Below are 22,031 nucleotides of genomic sequence, written 5' to 3'. Positions count from 1 at the left end.
CGGCAAGAGGTGGTCGCAAAAACCGTTGCTGTGTCCGCTGCGTAGTCGATGCTCGCTGTTTCCATGTTGAATGAGAGCAGCGAAACATCATTAAATTCTCTCAGCATCTACAATGTAGAGAAAAAAGTCTGGTCAGATTTTAACGCATTCAAACGCAAAAACTAAGCGCTACCAAATCATTTTCCCGCTCGGAGGTATGCAGACGCCCCGAGAAACTACGGCGCCCTAAACGGCGCCCCGGCCGGCAGCGCCGTCACGCGGCAGGAACGCGTTTTGGGGCCAGCTTCCTTGAGGCCGGTCTTCACACCTCCCCATTCTAGCCACCCTAGTTACAGCGTCGGCCCGTCTCGGCTGATTGTGAACGTATTGAAAGCGGTGAGCTCAAAAGCTGTAACTGCCGTAGTGGCGTGACTGGGATGACCGAACCATAAAATTTTGTAGGAAACTCTATGACAGTAGACGCAACGGCACGTAGCACGACGCACGGCCTATGCGGTAGCAGACGATGTTTGTAGCAGACGAAGTCGTTTTTTTCCCCCCGCTCTCACGGCACAAGAAATAGTTGGCAGAATTCGTATGCGTTATTTTAATGCGTAGTAGCTGTAGTCGCAACCTACACATAATGCCATTTATCGGTGTGTTCTGTTGTGCATGCTACATATCAAAGTATTTCTAAACCGACAGACATTATAAAATTAGGAGTGGGGGGGAGGGGAAGACTATTGCACTTCACGCAGCCTTTCAGCATAATTTATTAAATGCATCTCGTGTGACTCACACCACTGCATAATAGCAGAGGTGCTCACTTCACAACTTTATTAGCACAATCTTTTATACGTCGAACGAAACTAGCGAAACGGAAATATTGCCTATTCCCATCATTTCCATCGTCCCTTTCCACCCCTCCTTTCCCCCAAAGCTGTGAGCCATAGTCCATAAATATGTAGTAGCCCACTTGGCCTGCGCAAAAATAAGCAAACGCGTACTCATTAGTTACTAATAATGTGTTTATGCTCTCTTACCTGCTTAAGCACACTAGTACGGCACCATCACTTACAAAAATGAAGCGTTATATCTGAAAAATAATTTCTATCTGGCACTGCATTTTTCAAATTCTTGCTAAATCTAGTTACCAGTCACAAAGGCAACACTGGTACAACAAGCTTTTTTCTCCTAATCTTTTGGCGTTCGCATTTTTCTAAGCGCGTGCTGTCAATTAATTTCAGTATTTTTACATAATATTTGTGAATTGTCGCATTCACTAAGCAATATGTTGCTCAATACGATCAATTTGCAAAGCTACAAAGCCGTTTGAAGCCGGAAGGACGAAGTTTAGGCAAATCCATGTACTTCCCATAATTCCCATGCTAGGACAACCACTCCCATTGTAGCTCACGTAGACACTAGCGCCACAGTTCCCTCTAGTAATTTTGTAGGAAACTCTATGGTATGGTGTTCTAGAAGGGGGTTCACTATAATACCGGCATTCCCATGCATGGATGGATGGATGGAAGGTAGGAGCGTCCCCTTTGAAACGGGGCGATGGCAGTTGCCACCATGCGCAGATTTTTATTTTACCTTTTATTTTTATCTGTGTTGTGCGTTATTGAATTTCTCGGTTTTCTTTAAATACGTCTTTCTACCCTTTTAACCTTATGTCACCTCTCTGCTTTTGTGCCACCAATCTTCCAATCGCCTTTTGCTAATTTCCACCGCATATTTATTTATACCACAGCGCAGCAGCGCCAGATTTTCCTCTAGGTAATGTAGTGAGAAACTCTATGGCAGCGGCGGCTGAGTCGTAGAGTTTGTCACTACTCTCTGAATGCATCCGTCGACGCGTTATATGCGAAGGCGCCTGTTAGCGAGCGTTATCGTGGGCATCCGAGACAATGACAGATACCATTGTGATCTCAGAGGCCGCAGCACGTGATCTAAGTTGCAGGCATTCGCCATGACAGGCGTTCGTTGCCTTTTCGCGGAGGAGACATAAGGGAGAGGGCCCGAAAACGAGATTGCCGGACAACGCGGCAGGCATCTGTATTTTGACTTCGGCCAAAGGCATTATTGTCATCGTCACCATTTGGTTTGGCGATGAATTTGAAGCATTCGAAGATGCTGCGGCGCGAGCGGCCCTTCTAGGTTTTACGATTATCGTCCTCAACGATGTCTCGTTATGGCTGGCCAGAGCCACAACATTTACACCCAGTTTAGGCCCGTGTCAGGCCGAGGCAGCGATCAAGGTAAGGATCCATTATTGTCATATGTACCGTTTCCAATCACACGCCTTTTCTTTCTCGTTAGAACAACGAAGACCACCGCTGCTTGTAAGTCAATGCTTCTTCGAGAGGCTGTCTACTAACCGACATACTTGATAGCTTGTTGTGCCCGAGTGCAGGTTATAACATACTTTAAGTTTGATGGGCTAGTTCGTCTGCAGAAAAGGTTAACCCGCACGAGATGAAACAGAGGGGATGCGCCAACCATCCAACGGACATGTTAAATCTGTGTGAAGCGAAGCGGTTAATCAAACGCTGTTCAACTGATGGCGGTGCATATTGTGTTTACTTTCATACTCCATGACGTAAAATCTCATACAGTGTTTATGTTTATGCACTATATCGCACAGTTATAAGCTACATAGCAAATACCAAATCGGGCGGTAGCACACTGTGAGACGTGTAGGCAGCAAAAGCGACGCATGATGTCTTTTAGAGCAAACACGGTATGTGTACAAATAAGGTTTGTTTTCCTTTCCTTGAAATTTGGCCTTTGTCATCCTTGAATTGCCCTTGCATTTTGAGTCAAATTTTCTGCACAAGCCCTGATGTATTCATTTCACCAATTTGCTGTTGCACTGGTTCTTTGCCAGCTGGTGCAGATTTCACGCTTTATAGATCATGTTCCTAGCTTTTAAAAATTTGTGCCCTGACTTAGTGCGTGAATACTCAAGTGGGGTGCTGCACCAAAACCCCATCCTTGCACTTTGAGGCATGTAACTTTGAAATATTTATGTCCTCAGCTTGGGACTCTAAGGCTGATGGCAATTATATGCAGCGAATTGAACTACTGCAGTAACCAAGAATATGGGGCCGGTTCATATACAAGCGCATTCTTTTGTTGTTCAGCCAAATCATCCAAGTAGATTCTTTCTTGAAGAGGTTGCAACAACTTACACTTGCTGACTGAAGGATGAGTCCCCTAAAGTTGTTGGGGGACCCACCACACGGTATGTGTAACCTAAAGCGCATGTAAAATGCGAGACCATATCGGCATAAATATTCTGTTCACAGGTTCAGTGTGGAAAAAAAAAAAAGAGCCACCTGGCACAGCTTGAGTAAATGAAATGGCACCAAGAAAATAACCGCTTCACCCAGCCTAGGCAATCTTGCCTGTCTGAGAGCTAAAAAAAAAAAATTGAAATCGTTGCTCGTATTCAAGTTCTACTTTTGAAACCTTGCCCGCATATAATGCTTTCGTACATTTATTAATAAATTTTTACAAAGGTACTATTTCAGCCACAGACAGCTTACTTCACCAGAATAGTGGTGGCCCCTCTTCCCCTCCCCATGCTCTAATGTTCAGAAAAATTGATCTCGGTTGCATACATATTTCTCCCTCAGGCTAGTGGCATAGAATTGGCATTCGTGAAAGATTACACTTATGAACCACCTTAACTCTTTTCGTACCATGCTCATTGGGCATCGTTAGCCCGCTAACGATGGTTTGAAACGCCGCTAACGAACACACTGTGCTATTGGACGTGGAGGATATTTTCGTTTTCTCGCACTTTTTCCCCAGGTGGTGATTTTTGAATGCGCTCCGAAGTTTTTGCAATCGTCAAAGTAGAAAGCAAAAATGGCCGCTTGCTATCGACAGTTTGAAACCCCGCATTCGAAGCCTTCCGCGCTGCTCATGTATACTCTGCGCCTTAGGACTTGAAGTAGGAGAACTATATTTTTGTTTTCTAAGTGGTTCGTTTTATTCCTGCCAGGTGTTAATTTTTGAACGCACTCCGAAGTTTCGCAATTGTCAAAGTGGCCGCCTTTGGGAGCAGTGCGCATGCTTCAAAAGAATGCAGATCTTGTGATTCCGCTGTGTCCATGGATGATTTTATTGATGGATCGAGCAGCAGCGAGTCTGAGGATGCTGCCTTTTCGTAGGACATTGACACTCGGAGCGACACCAGTGCAAGCTAGACCAGAACATTGGCGGCCGCAGCCTGGCACGTCAAACTGTAGTGCTTGCAGTAAAATTTTTGTCATGGAATACCTGTTCAATGAAAAATTTTGATCTTTTTCTGAGGTAGTGCCTATTAGACGGCAACACATTTTGTATATATTAATTAAAAAAATTTTTTTTCTTAGTAGATACAAGCATGTGTCTACCAGCTTAGATCAGTTTTATACCACAACATTTATTCTAGCAATTTATATCTTTGTTATGACAGACATCTCATTAATAAAACATTTGTGCATGAAAAGTGCATTTCCTGCTTTTTGTGAACAAGGTACACAAACTCCTATGTGTTATACTTGACTTCAGGCTTTTTCATTCCACACATAAAATATCTTAAAGCAAAATGTCTAAAAACAATGAACTTACTTAAAATCCTATCCCACACAACATGGGGTAGCAAGAGAGAGTGTTTATTGAATCTCCACAGGAGCCTAGTTCGATTACGACTGGACTATAGTGCCGTGGCTTATCACTCTGCCGCCCCGAGCGTGCTAAAGATGTTAGAGCCCGTCCACCATCTGGGTATCCGCCTGGCCACTGGCACATTCAGAAAAGCCCTGTCGAAAGTCTATGCATAGAGTCAGATGAGTGATCACTCCATTTTCAAAGAACATACACCAGCTTCACCGACTTAAAAAGAAGAGGTCTGGACACCGACCAAAAATGGTTTAAAAGAGTTATTTACGTTTCGGCTCCCCCACGGGAGCCTTGTTCACAATGAAAGTAGCGGCCGAGCTGGCGCCCCTTTTTATGTGCGTCTCCTTTGCATCTTCAACGACAAGTCGGCATCGAGTGTGGTTTGCAGCCGGCATTTCCTCGCGAGTGACTACGTTTCAGGGTGCCGCATCTGAAAACTTTTGCCTGGCGCTGTGCCAACCGTGTTCGATGAGTCCAGCGTCCGAATCCGTCCAATGTCATGAATTCATGCTAAATCCGCTTTCGTGCAAAACAAAAACGGCAGCGCTTGAAATTTCAGGAGCTATATTTTATACGCTTCGGAATTCTTAGGAATCTGTCATATAAACGCTTCAGGTCGCTTATAATTCTACGCACTGGTTGAAACCCGTCAGTAGGCAAACTGAAGCGGCTGATAGATTTGTTTCTCTCCAAATTTAACGGGTAGAAAGTGTTGACGTGAGTGTACCATGCAGTCATACTGAAGAAGAGCACGCGATGGCGCGCGGTAGTTATTCTGTTGTTTATAACTCTTAGCTGTCAAATCGAAGAGGCTGATTGCACTGTCTTTGCATAATGCATAGGGGTGAAATATCAGAACCTCACGGTTACCACTCACGCGGGACGGACTTGGAGCCGGCGCGCGTTCTCCTTTCGCGTGAACAGCGGTCGCAGCGTTGGAGCAGTGGGGCAGTGGCGACCCCGCCGTGGTGCGGTGGGAAGCGGAAACAGACCCCATTGCGAAGGTCGTAAGAAGAGAAGCGCGCGCACCCCTCGAGACCGGCCGTGACCCATACGACAGTCAGTAAAACTGTTGTTCTTATTGTGCTTCACTGGACAAATATCTGTTCGTTTTTTGCCTTTCACCTGCGCCTTTTTATTCTGTACAGCAGCGCATATCTTACCTAGCTTATTGGGAGCAGTGAAAGCAACATTAACATCATATCTACTTGCAACTTTTTTAAGCCTGTGCGACACTGAATGAATATACGGAATAGCTACTACTCTTTTTTTGCCATTACTGCTTTCTGTAATCACCTCCGTCCCTCTCTTGTGTCCTGTCTGCACGCCTCACTTCTTTTTTGCATAGTGTCAGCCCTGTGTAAGGCTATTACAGGAATGGATACAGTGTCACATTTAAGTACACTCAATGTTTATACAGGAGCAACACAACCAATCCTTATCAAGTGCTGCAATAAAAATTTATAAGTTACACATAAAATAACAAGCGAATAGCATAGCAAGGAAAATAGCAGAACTTAAGCTATATTTAAAGCACTCAGCTGCTATACTTGCAAACAACTTTCTGTAGCAATGATGAGAAAGCTACGGAGGCAAAGCATGCGCAAGAGCGCTTTTGAAAAACTACCACATTTTCATCTGTTTTAGCTGGTGAAGAGAAAACACCTTATTAACAAGAGCTAAAGAAGACGAAACACACCACTGAGTGTCGACTTATTTTGCGTTTTTTGCCTTCCGTGTCCTTTGCTACAAAGCGTACGTTTGTTCCGAGCGTGGTCAAACACTCCTAGACTACTTGGAATGCACTGAAGCCCCGCCCTCGGTAACTTTCCTTCATTGCCACAGAACAGTGGGATAGGAATGAACATGCTGTGGTGGTGACTGGAATTCCTCATTAGCTGCAATTTTAAAATAATTTGTGTGGTGAATTTTAACCTGGGTATGTATAACTTGGAAAAAAAGTTCTAGACCCCAGCGAAGGAAGCTTGCACAACACTGTAGGTGAGTAACAGTGATGGTACATAAATCACGAAGCAAGTTTTTGTCCTGCCAGTTAGTGTATGTGGGTCCCATACTATTTTCGCATGTGAAAAAAAAAATGGGTCATAAAAATGTTTTGTAGGCTAAGCATTTAACATCGGCAGCAGCCGATATTAAAGATTTCACTCAGCATAGCCCCCTTTCTGCGAAATGTAAATATGATGTAGCCTACAGTTACCTCGGGACATTTGAAAGCATAGGTTATAGGGAATGTACAATACTTTCTAACGCTTGAATAGTGTTTTTTTTACATAAGCTGTATTTCATGCACAACTATTTAAATTTGCAGAGAGATTTGCCATAGCCCTTGAAATAGTTTTGCTAAATTTAATCTCACTGGCACTTGTAGTTCTGCTTAAGCAAAGGAAATCCGCCTTTCACAATGCATAGTGGCACCATCGTGCGGTGGCCACGGGAAACAATTTGGCAGGCACCACTGTGCGCCTCAACAGCTGCCCCACGCAAGACTCACGACCAAACAAGCAGCATGTGAGACAAGACCGAAACAATGCGCACGTGCCGTCATAGTTTGTCATCATCAGCTGGCCATCAAGCCCGCTGGTGAATGCTTTGTACCCGTAGGTTTCTTCAGTGTGACGAATGGCTGGAATAAGAGCTTCGGCAATGCTTTACAAGCTCCTCCTTGGCCTGAAACCAGTGCACCTGTGGCGTAAAGTGAACAAGTAGTAAAACAGTATGAGTACGCACGAAAACACATGACTCAAATAGGGCAGGAGGTGTAGTTCTTAGGGCGAATATCACATTTCACCACTGCATGTCTTGCTTTATGGTGTGCCATGTGCTAGGCGTACGTACATACACAGGCAGTGGGGAGGCCAAGAGAAGGCCCACATAAAGTTATCTGCCCACATAAAGTGTGTGTGCATCTACAAAAATGCAAAAAATAAATGGTCAGAATGGCCAAAATTGATGATACACCCTGTCTGTGGGGCGCCTGTCTTCCTCTTAGATCGCGCCGCAGTACAAACAGTGGTCAACTGCGTCCTTTTTTTGAACTGGTGTGTATACACAAACAGCGTCGGTATCGTCACGTAGTAGTGATGGCAGAGGCCATAGTAGCAATACTGTGAATGACAAAACTAACTTTTAATGGCCAAACCTGCACCCACAAAAACAGGCTGCACTTAAAGCACGACGACAACGGTGAACACAGCTCGGCGATCGGCGAAATCTGATCAGCGGGTCAAGCGCGTCAGCTTTTATACATGAGCCATCATATGTTAGAGAGTAATCGCTGGTGCCCGCGTGCCCTCCGGAAAGTTCTACACCATTCGCGACGCCCATAAATGCAATCAGCAGATTACACAAGGTTCGGCGACGACAGACAGCCGATAGAACGATCAATAACATTTGAGAAACTTCCATTGCATGTGTGCGCGTCCTGCGCTGAGCAATAACATTTGTTTGATGGTGAAAAGCGGTCACCCGAAAAAGACAAACAAGTACCTGTGTCAGTATGAAGTCCACATGTCTGGGTGACAGCGAAGGCGCCCCTGAAATGTGTCAGTAAGACGCGCCACTCGACTCCAGAAGATGCCGCACAGGAAAATGAGCCTTAGTACATACCGTACTGCATCCCGATTCGGTAAACGAACATGAAAACCTTCTGCAAGTAAATATTACTTTAATTGGTGCTGGCAAGAATGACAAAACGACAACTAGCAACGATTGCTAACTAGCACTATCAGCTACTTCCACAGTGCACGCTGTTTCCCACATCAGCCTGGCAGTGCAGGTGAGCTTGGCTCAGACAGATAAGTACGCCGACATCACGAGCATTTGCTGAGCGTTTATAAAGCTGCAAGTGTGCACGGTGTGAAGTTGCAAAATGACAATGTTCTAGCGACGAACGCACAGAGACGATAGAAAAAAATTTGCGTTTCACTCAACCAGAGGTTGCGCGAGCTCAGAGATCGTTTGTTTCGCTAGCTCCAACATACATTTGCGTCTTCAACGAGATTATTCGAATGAGTCAGTAAAGACAAAAACAGAGGGATAAACTGCATACGCCAAAGTACACACCTGTCGCAAAATGCAGCCCTAATCCAGGCTTCATGGCGCTGTCGATTGCATTTTGCCGACGGAAATTGGAAAATCCGCATTGCCCTGCTGGGATGGTCACAGGAGGTGCAGCCATAAATGAGGCACGACATTGGCATCACACCAAATTTCGATGGCAATAATGTTCGACAGGCGTTCCGTGTGCGTGGCAGCAAGAATGGCAAGGCTGACAAGTGAGCGAACGAACTTTATTGGCGTTTCGGCGAGGACGTGAACTCGTCGCGCACCCGGCGAGTCCTATGTCGGGACTGGCAAGTCTAGCCTACCGGCCCCGTCATGGGCACGCCTGACAGTCAGGATTCACTTGTCTAGAGTGGGGCTGCGTAAGCGCGAGTTCCACTCCTCCTTCTAAAGAATACATTGTTGCGCCAAAAAAGGAAAATAAAGACGTGGGAAGGAAGAGTACGAAAAGACAGAATGAGCGCTGAAGTAGACATGGTAGAAAAGGGGCCCACTGTACTAGAAATGTAGTTGAGTAGAACTTGTTGCTGGGCGAGTTGGTTGGGATCTAAAGAATACATTGTTGCGCCTTTTCGTACTCTTCCTTCCCAAGTCTTTATTTTCCTTTTTTGGCGCAACAATGTATTCTTTAGATCCCAACCAATTCGCCCAGCAACAAGTTCTACTCCACTCCTCCTTGCTGAACATGGAGTATCTCGACCCGCACTCCCGGAGCAGGTGTGTTAGAGTGGAGTGGAATGGAATGGGGGCGTAATTGATAAACACAAATTTGCGAGAGCATTCCCTCTTAGTTTGCTGAATTTGGTCTTGCAGGCGTTTGTAGTTATGCCAGGGCAGCTATCAAAATATTGCATTGCTCATAAGACCTACTCTTAAAGCTTTGGAGCACTTGCATGTGTAATTTATTGCAAAGGCCTTACTTAACCCATGCACTTTGAATTTATTGTACACATTACTCAACACCTCCTCCTTAGTTTCTTTGAATATAAACCAGGTGGCTTGTGTAGTTCGTCGAGGACACCAGAGAAACCAAGTACATCCCTCGTTATCAGGCATGGAAAAACCAGAAATATAAGTGTTCAATAGTTGCTTGTAATGCTCCTACTTAAATTGCCCCTCACCAGCAGGGTGTCTACCAACCTGGAAAACCGGGAATTCTCAGGGATTTTGAGTAGTCTGGAAAAACTCAGGGAAACCTCAGGGAATTTGTGCCTCTATCAGGGAAAATTAGCTATAATTTTATTGAAAGGGTCGAAAGTCGCGGTAATGCTGGCTGGAATAACAGACAGGAATTGTAATGAATCATCTTTGATGCCCTTTCGTCAGCTGGCAGAGTTTCCAGTGTACAGTTAACGACCGACTTTCAGCATTCCAGATAATTTGGACGGATTCGCGGCACCACCACGTACCCCTAGAGTCAATGTATCAGAACGTCTGAAATTTCGGACGTAAGAACTCTTCGCCGTCCGATTTTACGGATGTTTTGTTGTGACCACAGGTCTGAAATGGCATTAATAAAAGCCACCACCGCTGCCATTTTGATAACGTTGCCGCCTCGAACCGGCGCTCTCGCACGCAGATCCACTGGCAGCCGTAGCCATCACTGCGGCAACGCTAGGCCTAGCTGCTTCGACGTTCACTATGAAGCTTCTTGCCGTTGAGTGCCGTGTTTTTTATTGAAAGAATTGCCACTCCGCCTTTGTGGTCCTCGCGATTGGCTAGAAGCTTGGAGAGCACGGTGCGTTGCATAATGCCTGTTCCCGAAAGTCAGCTTTGCCTCTGTACAGAAATGTTATTTGATGAAGCATGCGCAAAAGTATTACAGTGAAGCATAACCAGCGTGGGAAGCGGTTAATGTCACGGGACGCAGTATGTATTTCTTAATTATACACGCGTGCACCCGGTATTTCCTGTCGCAGTACGAGCACCAATATGTCTAATACGTGTACCGACAGGCCTTCAGAGCGTTTGCGAATGTGCCTGTGGCGGTTTGAGCCCCTAAGGGCTGCAAATGACATGCATTTTTTTTCTAACCGGCCGATTTTTCGGACGTTTTCGCGGCCCCTAGGTGGGTTAGAAAAATTGGACGTGGACTATGCAAATGACCAAGAAGATGCTTCAAATGGTCCGTGGCGCGGACGAGTGGCGAACGGAAGTCAAGAACAGAAAGGACCTGCGCACTGAGGAATCAACGGGAAAGGCAACATGCTGCCGCGGTTTTGAAGGAGCTTGAGTTAAAAAACAGTTTCGGCTGATGCCGAGATGCAGGTGTCCCTCACCCAAACCAAAATAAACTCTTTAAAGCATTGAAACACAACACTGAGGTGGCGTGCGCGGGCTGACAGTATGTCAGGGCAGTTGAGGTTGTCTTGCGAGCTGTTGAGAGAGAATCTCAATTGGGACAAATTTCGGGCCTCATACCACTGAGTTATCAGTTGATAGAAATAGTTCATATTCGAAAATATTTGCTTCTACGTGCATTTCCTTTTTGTTCGTACTTGAGAATGTCCGACACCATTTGCAATTTTTTTCTAAGAAATTTTATTTGCTCTGCATTTTACTAACCCCTCCCTTCAATTCTCTTTTTGAATAACACAACACTACTCCTTAGTATTCAAATTGGAGTAAGTTGTTTTTCTTTAATTTTTTTTCACAAGCTTACTAGAGAGTTCAAGGATTCCAAGAGAAGGGAAGCGTAGCAGGGGGGGTGGGAAGAAAGTTAGGTGGGCGGATGAGATTAAGAAGTTTGCAGGGACAACATGGCCACAATTAGTACATGACCGCGGTAGTTGAAGTATGGGAAAGGCCTTTGCCTTGCAGTGGGCGTAGCCAGGCTGATGATGATGATGATGACTAGAGAGTGACAGCATCGGGCGATGTGGTTTCAGCCTGTCTTGACATAAAACATAGTTCTACATCACTCAGGGAATCTCGCAAAGGCACTGAGGGAAAACCTGGAAAACTCAGGGAATTTGGAAATGCCAACTTGGTAGACACCCTGACCAGCCCCCATAGCCAACTTTAATTATATGCTGGAAGTTGTTAGGTTCCTTCTAAGGAGTGTTCTACCACAATAATTTTTCAAATTAGTTCATTACTAGCAGAGATGGAAATACTTGAAGTGCCATGATTTCAGGAGGCAAGCTTCACTGCAAACACACACTCTGTCTACTTTCTCTCTTCTAGCCTTCGCAAGGGAAATTCCTGCCCTGCATTCTACCATACTGGAACGAGAGGCTCATGTGACAGATAGGTCACAGGCCCCTCCGCCTTTTTTTTCTCTCTCGCATTATTGTTGAGTGGTGCACTTCCGGTGACGGTCTCGTGTGCAAGCTGTTGCATTTGTCTCATTTCGCACGGTGGATGATTTTGTGCGCTTTGCACGAGAACATCTCATTAGCGGTGTAAGTCAGTGCCACAGTCATGATGACTGAGGCAGATGCAAGCAGATCAAAGAGCACGATCGCACATTGGAACACGGTAGAAAATGGCAGATAGTTTCGTTTTCTGCATGCTAGAGTGCATGATGTCTGAACAAGCAGGTGAAACGGAAGTACCTCTCTCTTGCTACGGCACGGAGTAAAACAGACGAGCAGACATTCAGTTGGTAGGTTTTATTATTTCTATAAACTTAAAATTGTTTATTGAATCAACAGATAAAACGAATAACTGATGTTGCCTTGAATAATTCTCGAAGTCAGATATCACTGTGAGCGACGTCACAGCACTGTGAAACTACGTAGGTGCACTTGTGCAGTTTACGTCGACTCTCTGGGTGGGAGTGCGGTGCCCACGAGGAGAAAGGCGCAGAGCGTTTGGTTTCAAATTTAAGCTCTCCATGGCACGTAAGGATGTAATACTTTGCAGACACGATCAACAGTGCACATTGTACGCACTGCGGTTGTCATCTCAATATGGCCAAACCTGGTAAGGGGCCCTTTATGCCATGAACGCAAAAATTTTGAGGCACACTCGAGTTAACATGCCCCCACATTTCTAAAAAATTAAATTTTTTCTTGCACAGTATTCTAATGAGACATAGGCAAACATAGCTGAAAATGGCAGGACACTTTCGAGCACTTGCTAAGAGAAATTTTTGCAAGGCTGGTAATTAATGCAAATGCATTTAACTTGGCAAAAAAATTTTGACAGTGTTCCCTCTAAGATCACTTAATTCTATCTTGCTGGCTTTTGCAGCAGTGAAAAACAAAATTATGCAAATCCCACGCACTGTGCTACCCTGATGTCATGTGAGGCATTTTGCAGACAAGTGGTTGTTCAGGATTGCTTGCGATTCCCCAAAGCATTACCAGGTGGACCAACATGTTTTGTGTAAATTGAGCAGGTGTGTGTGTGGTGTGGGCATGTGTGTGATAATACCAAGAGGCTTACAATTGTATGACAGCGACGGCTGTATGAATGCGATCTTATCGCCAAGGTTGCCATCGTGCAGGGTGGACACGTTTGTAAGCCCAACAAGCATATACAGGAGTACAAAGACATAGACATGTATTAAAAATAAAAATAAACAAATGCAGCATATCCGATGAGTTGGAATCTATATACAGCAAAGCTTTGTGTGAGTGCATAAAGAGTCAAAACACGAGTACATGCACGTGCATGCATAACACACTCAAGAGTGGGCGCACACAAATTGCACGGAACCTTTTGTTAAGTGGAGTTGCTGATTACTAGCAAGTATGACGGACGCCTTGAATGAACCATGGTTTTAGAGGCAGCATGTGCATACATATGTAGCACAAATAGCATGCATCCGCGGATGCAAGAAGGCAAGCTTTCTGGTTCTTGTTTTTCCTGATGCCACTGGTGCAAGTGTGCTGAGGTGAGGACCATCTGGTGGTGCTGCAAGGAAGCTAGAGGCGTGCATGCCCCGCTGTGATTTGTTGGCCTATTCAGCAAGAGAGCAGCCGGGCCGCAATGCCCACGGTTACAAAATCTGGCGAGGTTCACAAAGAAAAGCTTCACTTTTAAAAATTCTGCAGATGCCATGCATTGTGGAAATCTGATGTTATGTGAAGCATTTTGCAGGCACCTGGCTTTCTGGCATTGTTTGGGGTTCTGCAAAGTGATACCATGGGGACCAACATATTTGTGTGAATTTAGTAGTAGTAGTAGTAGTAGTAGTAGTAGTAGTAGTAGTAGTAGTAGTAGTAGTAGTAGTAGTAGTAGTAGTAGTAGTAGTGTGTGTTGGGGAGCATACATGTCTGTGACAGCAGCAGTGCGATGATGACCATGCTTAAGATGACTGGATGGTGGAAACGGCATGATTTCTACTTCAGCCGTTCGACACGAGCTTTATGACATAGCTATTGTCCGTGTCTACATAGGTACTGGACGAGCGTAAACGAGAGAAACACCAATTGCAGGGTGTCTACCAACCGGGAAAACAGGGAATTCTCGGGGATTTTGACTACTCTGGAAAAACTCGGGGAAAACTCAGGGAATTTGTGCCTCTATCAGGGAAAATTAGCTGTAATTTTATTGAAAGGGTCGAAAGTCGCGGTAATGTGGGCTCGAGTAAAAGACAGAAATCGTAATGAATTGTCCTTGACACCCTGTCGTCACCCTGGCTGGAGGAGTTGCCAGTGTACAGTCAATGACCGACTTTCCGGATTCCCGATAATTTGGGCGGCTTCGCGGCATCACCGCGTACCCCATAGAGTCAATGTATCAAACGTCTGAAATTTCGGACGCAAGAACTCTTCGCTGTTCGATTTTCCGGATGTTTTGCCGTGACCGCAGGTCCAAAACGGCGTTAATCAAAGCCACCACCGCTGCCATTTTGATTACCTCGCCGCCTCGAACCGGCGCTCTCGCACGCAGATCCGCTGGCAGCCGTAGCCACCACTGCGGCAACGCTAGGCCTAGCTGCTTCGACGTTCGCTATGAAGCTTTTTGCCGTTGGGTGCTGTGTTCTTTTATTGAAGGAATTTGCTGCTGTCAGCAATGGCACGGACTCCACCTTTGTGGTCCTCACGATTGGCTAAGAAGCTCGGAAAGCACGGTGCATTGCTTAATGCCGGTTTCCGAAAGACACCTTCGCCTCTGTGTAGAAATGTTACTTGGTGAAGCATACACAAAAGTATTGCAGTGAAGCATAAAAAGCGCGGGAAGGGGCTATTGCCGCGGGTCGCAGTATGTATTCCTTAATTATACACGCGTGCATCCAATATTTTCTGTTGCAGTACGAGCACCGATATGCCTAATACGTGTACCGAAAGGCCTTCAGAGCGTTTTCGAATGTGCCTGTGGCGGTTTGAGCCCCTAAGGGCATTAAATGGCATGCATTTATTTTTTCCAACTGGACGATATTTCGGACGTGGGCTGTGCAACTGACCAAGGTGCTTCAAACGGTCCGTGGGGTGAGCGAGCGGTGGAAGGAGGACAAGAACAGAAAGGACCTACGCATTGAGGAATGAACTGGAAAGGAAGCGTGCTGCCGCCGTTTTTAAGGAGCTTGAGCTCTAAAAACAAAGTGTCGGCTGATGCCGAGATGCAGGTGTCCCTCATCCAAACCAAAATAAACTCTTTAAAGCAGTGAAACGCAACACAGAGACGTCGTGCACGGGCTCAGAGTATGTCAGGGCAGCTGAGGTTGACTTGCGAGCTGTTAAAAGAGAATCTCAATTGTGACAAAGTTCGGGCCTCATACTACTGAGCTTGCTATCAGTTGATAGAAATAGCTCATATTCAAAAATATTTGCTTCTTTATGCATTTCCTTTTTATTCGTATTTAAGAATGTTCAACCCCATTTGAATTTTTTTTTCGAAGACACTTATTTGCTGTGCATTTTACTAATCCCTCCCTTCTATTCTCTTTTTGAATAACATAAACACTATTCCTTAGTATTCAAATTGGATTAAGTCGTTCTTATAAATTTTTTTATATGTTTACTAGAGAGTGACAGCATTGGGCGATATGGTTTCAGCCCGTCTTCACATAAAACATAGTTCTGCATCACTCAGAAAATTTTGCTATGGCACTCGGGGAAAACCTGGAAAACTCGGGGAATTTGGAAATGGCAACTTAGTAGACACCCTGAATTGTGACATAATCAGCGGCAATGTGTATGCAATCATATCTATGTATGGCTACATCATGTGGTGTATGTAGCACAACAATGGCATTTGGAGTGCGGTGATGAAACGGTGAAGCATGATTAGCTTGAGTGATAACGACGTCGGCACATTGTCGCAGCATTTCAACGTGGTGTGCTACAAGGAAAGTACCGAGGAATGTGGACTGTTCCCGGAAATAGTGCTATCTAACATGGTGCCTCAGAGTACATGCTCTCAAAAGGAAAGAAGACAAGAAAGTGGCACGCATGCAATTCCTCTCAAAGAGCTGGCCGGTTTTTTGAACAAGAGATGTATGCGTGTGATCGTGGCCTAATGGTTTTGAGCACTGCTGTACTTAACAGCAGAAGTTTGATTCCACCATCAGTCAGACATTGTTTTCTCCTTGTTAAAGCAAGGTGAGACAGGAACCTACCTGCCACAAAGTGCCAAGAATGAGGCAAAGAGTGCTTCACAGGATTTGAAAGTATAAAAAATATTGACGTGAACTTTATAAAAGGAGCAGCAAAAGAAGGACATGGTTAGTTCAAGTGTGTGGCTCAAATAATAACAGTGATCCTTGTGTTACAATATCATCAGTAGTGTTGTTCTATTTTGTGACAGTTTTAGGAAAAAAAGGAATGCTTGAAGCAATTATTCCTTGAGAGAAAGGGTGCTTTGGACTGAGAATGTTGTTTCCGTGTGGCATAAGGGAGAATATGTGACGTGTACTGGAAGGTCATAATCGAGAAAAAATACGAATTGTGAGGTCATCGACAAACTGCACAAGTTCAGTCATTCTCGCTCTGTTGTACACCGGAGCAGTTTCTCAAGGATGCCATAGGTGTTGTGCAAGCATATGTACTCATGTCTGTGTGATGTCATGTATGTTAGCACGACGATGCAATTTTAACTCTTGTGAGTAAACATTAAAGATTGTTCAATATGAGCTGATTATTTCATTTTTTTCATTTCTTTATTTATACAACTGCCCATGAACAGCACAGGGCCCTGATGATAGTTTACTTTAACACAACCACATACAAAAAATGAAACATATTACTTAGGAAACATGGAAGAGAAGAAATATACGTGTTATCATAGTCAACCAATGAATAGAAAATGAGCTAAAAAACATGCGCAATGAGATCAACAGCTAGACGTAGACTGTTGTGCTTGGTTTAGAGATGGATTATAGGGCTCAGGTTAAATGCATCATGAATTTAAAGAATACTCGGATTGCATTAGACTGGTCACGGTACTGTAAACACATGAGTTAAGCTGTCACATGAAATTAGACCGTGTACAATTTAAAAAAAAAACGTCATGTTTGTAATGATATACACGAAGTCATTGAGGTGCAGTCATTGCCACGTGCGTCATAGAGGACAATTGTGGTACGTGAGTGCACAGTAAAGACTATGGGGGGGCGGCGACGGGCTGTGTGAGCATGCTGATCGCCACAATAAAAACAAGGCAAAACAAATCGGCAAGAACCATGGGTTCTCACAGATGAAAGAGAAAGGGGGGAAAAGAATAGGTGCTCTCGGTGGTAGGGATCGGTGGAAGACGGCTGGGGCACTCATAGGGCCAGAAGGACCATAGCGCGCAATTACTTCACCCTGCCACTTCAAAGCTTCTCCGCTGGCCTGGTGTCTCCAAACAACGATGTCGGCAGAAATCGTGCGAGGAAGGCTGCTGGGCTGTGGACTTGACGGATGCCTAGTCCCCGGCTCTCGGAGGCCTTCACCCAGAGCAACGCAGATTCCGGATGGCCTGCGCCAAGTGCTGGTGTTTCGACGACGTGACAGCTGTGGGACTTGGCCATCCTTGAGTGTCTGTGAATGTTGCCATTTTGCCTTCACCGTCCGGGCTTCCGATCAGAAGAAAGCCCATAACTAGAGTACTTTTGCCTTAGCTTTTTCCTTCATTCCGACTTTTGTCATTGGTACTTCGAATTTATTGCCCGTGTCATAGAGCCCAAGAGCTTTTGTTTTAGCCTGTGGAGTTTCTTTCGTACTCTATTTTTCACTGCATTGCCATTGAGGTTTTCCCAATTAGTACCGTCACATCACTCAGAAGTATTAGATGTTTGTTATATAAAGTGGGATTTTTTTGTGTGAGTAGCTGCAACTGGCTTTGTTTCTGGAACCGAAGCTGTTAAATAAGAAAAATACTTAAGCGCAACAAACAGAAAGTACACGAAGGAACAACAGGACAAGATGCTTTGTGTGCTGTTTTTCGTTGAGCTTAAAAAGTTTTCAAGATGCAAATCGGCCAACAAGCCCGATTGGCTATTTTGTAAAGCAAGACTCGAACCAACTCCTGACGTAGGTATTTTCGATGAGCAGTGAGAGTGACGACATTGAACCTCCACAAAATGCGCTCGTAGTCATTATGTTATTTGTGCCCAAAGGATTTATTGTAAATGATTCTCCTTCCAAAAGTCTTCAATGTTATTTATTTCCAGTACTCTTAAGCCCTTAACGGCTGTTACAGAGTGGGAGAATATTTTAGACGTATTTTCACAGAAAGCATTTCCAGCCTCTGCTGAAACATTTCGGCTGAGTGGCATCCTGTGAACACATTGATGTCAAGTCTGTTCCATTCAACAATGATTTGAATGAGACATGAAAAGTTGAATGTGTCAACACTTGGCATGTAAGGCTGAATGACACGAGTGATTTGTACGAGCCGATACTTGTACTGGACGTCGTAGATATAGGTCTGGGTCTATTTTCAAGTTTATATTATAAAGCTCATATAGGAATTTCAGCTGTGCTTTTTTTTTCCTTGAGACAAGGGTTTTAAATTGGCCCTGTGAGCGAGTGCAGTCACAGATTGTTTTCTGTCGTAGCATGAAAAAATGAACCTGGCCGCACTTTCAATCTTTTCGAACTTTTCTGGCTGAACTTTTCTTTTGTTTGTGAAAGTTATGTCGTTCCATGCAACTGAACAAGAGCTCAAGTTTTGCTCATATGAGAGCAATATACAAAAGTAGAATGCATTTAACATTTGAAAAGTATTTGGTTATCTTTGACAGCACCTTTCATCAACCAGTGGTGTGGAATGAGTGTGAAATAACACATAAGATTGGTGCCATACATGTACGGCAAAAACCCTCTAAGGGTTAATGTTATCAGTGTACATGAGGATATCAGAGTGGTTTACTGAGCTTTGAAGATCATTAATAAAAGCATTTTTAAGAGAAGCTGATTGAGGCACACCAGACACACCATTCATAAGAAATGGAACATACTTGAAGAAGAAACAGCACTACGAGGACACGGATTAAAAGAACATGTACGACGTACAGGCGCTCCAACTTGCCCACATCAAGCTTCTGCTGCTTCAGAAAGGGAACACTTTGTGTCAGTTCGAAGATAACCATGATGGGAGGTAGTCCTTGACCAATGCACAAAGGTTCAAGCTGATGCATCAGTATATAACAGTTTTTGTAGGAGCATACCATGTGAAACAAGGTTGAAAGCTTTACAGAGTTCGAAATGCACGGTATCTAGTAGGGACCAACTGCATGAAGAAAAGACTCATGGTTACTTTTGACAGATTGGCCTTGAACAAGTCCGTGTTGAGAATTGCTATATTTATTTTTTGAAGAAATAAAACAGTTTGAACAGAACAGTCTAAAAACTTTGGCAAATAAAAGAAACACGATACCAGGCAATAATTATTTGCATCTGTTGTGTTGGCACTTTTGCGGAGAAGGACAACAATTGAAGTCTTCCATTCATTAGGGTAGGCACACGTGCACATGCAGGGATTAAAAATTTACGTGAGAACCAGGAAAAAAATTCATAAGCGACCTTTCACAACAAAATTTGGGTGTTTTGTAATGAGCACGTGAACACTTCGGTTTCAGCCCATTTATGGCCATAACAACATTGTTTTCTAAGGAAGCCGGAATGATCAAATGGTCACTATAGGCAAACCCTGTGTCATGCTCACCAGGAGTGGGAGTTGCTTTCATGTATACAGAAGAAAATTGTTTGGCAAGCACTTCGGCGATATCGTAGGAACTCGTGAGGATACTTCTAGAAAAATCAAATGAAGCTGTCATCGGTGCCTTGTGTGACTTATCTTTATCATAGGTAAAAAAAAGCTGTGGATCTCGCATTAAACGCTCTTCAATAAAAGTAGCATTGGTGGCAGCCTTAATACGGTGCATGGTATGCTTATCGTTTTTGTGTAGATTGCTGAGCTTAGCCTGCCAAGAGGCTAGCCTTGTGTCCTTGTATTCGTCTGATAATTCAAGTTTTATAAGCAATGAGTGCAACTTCTTCATAAACCACTGAGGGTAGTGCCTAGACTGATGTTTCTTTCTAGGAATAAAAATATTCATGGAGCGTCTGGTGCATTTAGTCACTACACAAACTGCTTTGTTCACATGTTTCTCTTCATGCAGTGCGAAGAAATCTGTGTCGTTTAAGATGGTGTAAGGCCATGATAGTCGCCACCTGAATAAGTTGATGGCTCATTTATAATATCTGGCACTGTCTCATTCTTTAAAACCACAGTGAATTCCAGGGGAGTTTGCCACTGATATGTGGGAACTGGACCATTGTCAGCCTCGGTAACATTTTCGACAGGAAAATTTGTGAGAACGAGATGTAATATGTTTCTGGTTGTGTTTGGAACACAGTTCAATTGCTTCAGGCCAAGAAACTCGGCAAGAAATATCAACCGATGGCCACATGCACATGACACACAACAGGAAGGGAAAAGCTCCACTTAACAAATGGCACAACCTGATCACCTGTCAATAGCAACTTGTATTTCTCTCCATCAATTCTGTCGGCTAGGGTACGCATGTGTTTGGCAAAATGTGTGCTGCTCATATTAGTTGGGAAAGTAAGCTCTGCATACAAGCAGGTTTTTTTTACTCTGGAACAACCTAAGGCCACCTAGTTTCCTTTAGTAAAGCAATGAAGGGGGCTAGTTGGTGAACGTTCATGGTTATATTGCGCTCAGTTTTACAAACACGATATTAAGGAAGGACAGGACGTGGACGGACGAAGCGCAAACTACCAACTGTTTGATACTGTTAAAGAACGCGCTTATATACAAGGAGGTATGGTGCGGGGGGGGGGGGGTGTACATATAAAAAGATATGACAAGGTGACGACATGTGATTATAGTTTGGGTCAGGCATACATCGTTCACATGCACCCGTTCGCCCTGGCAAACTTGACCTCAGCTTTGATAAGCGCGATGGACGGAGTGCTTACGCAACTCTGGCGAAGTTATTGCAACACTAAAGAGTAGCCCGCCGACGTCTTGTTTTTCAATCGACGCGAAGGACCTGTTCTACAGTGTCTCGAGGCAAGCGGTGGTACAAGCAGTAGAAGAAGCCATCGACACGTTGGGCTACACCAAATTTCAGGACGTGTGCAAGTGCAGTATTTCTAGTTTTGTGAACTTGTTAAAACTGTATCTACATGGTGCGTTTATCGAATATGGTGACAGTGTGTATGAGCAGAAGGATGGCATCGCTATTGGTTCTTGTATAGCTCCCGTGCTTTACGACTTATTTTTGAGTGTGGGAGACCGGAAATTTGCCGCCTTGTTTGGAGAAACGAACATAACTACCTGTTTCAGATATGTTGACGATTATTTGGTGTGCATGAAAGAAAACCAAACCGATCCATGTAGCATAGTAACTGTCATCAGCATGTTCAAAAAAGCACATGAAGGTTTAGAGTTCACGTACGAGACTCCTACCGAAGGTCGATTGCAGTACCTTGATATAAACATTAGGATCAGAGGCTCCCACATGTGCTGGTGCTACAAAACTAGAGGAGAAAAAGAAATCCTGAGGTATGACTCTTGCCATTCTAAAATCATAAAAAGAGGCATCGCCAAGGCTTGCATCAGTCAAGCAATTGAAAAATCATGCCACCATGCTGTGAGGGAGAGCGTCGATCTGCAAGTAAACCGCTTAAGAAATAGTGGGTACCCGAACAGCATGGTGGTGCAAATCTGTGAAAACTTGTTGCCCGAAATCAGAGCCAACAGGAAAAGGCAGAGAACATAGAAAAAATTTAAAAAACGCGTGGTGTTGCCTTACATTCATGGCTTGTCACATTGGATAAAAAAGACAGCCCAACGGCATGATGTTCAAGTTCTGTTCTCCGCCCCATAAAAACTAAAAGGCATGTGCAAGTGGGTGAACGCAGGATCCAAAGAGGCCAACCCTA

The 22,031-nt window shown here is 44.4% G+C and overlaps 1 protein-coding gene across 2 annotated transcripts in view; it reads left to right on the top strand.

Moving 5' to 3' along the window:
* Nucleotides 1-1,844: 1,844 nt before the first annotated feature.
* The window catches only part of LOC142560931 (uncharacterized), a 122,711-nt gene continuing 102,524 nt past the window's right edge, over nucleotides 1,845-22,031 (top strand). Inside the window, exons 1-2 of one of the 2 annotated variants that reach the window (XM_075673357.1) lie at nucleotides 1,845-2,243; nucleotides 2,305-2,327. In XM_075673357.1, the coding sequence (XP_075529472.1) occupies nucleotides 2,177-2,243; nucleotides 2,305-2,327 (90 nt within the window). In that variant the 5' untranslated portion in view covers nucleotides 1,845-2,176. The remainder of the gene's footprint in view (nucleotides 2,244-2,304; nucleotides 2,328-22,031) is intronic. The other variant, XM_075673356.1, reaches the window with a different exon arrangement.

This window comes from Dermacentor variabilis, chromosome 10 (genome assembly GCF_050947875.1).
Source record: "Dermacentor variabilis isolate Ectoservices chromosome 10, ASM5094787v1, whole genome shotgun sequence".
Lineage (NCBI taxonomy): Eukaryota > Metazoa > Arthropoda > Arachnida > Ixodida > Ixodidae > Dermacentor > Dermacentor variabilis.
Note: the sequence above shows the minus strand (reverse complement) of the source record. Positions and strands in the feature narration are given on the sequence as shown.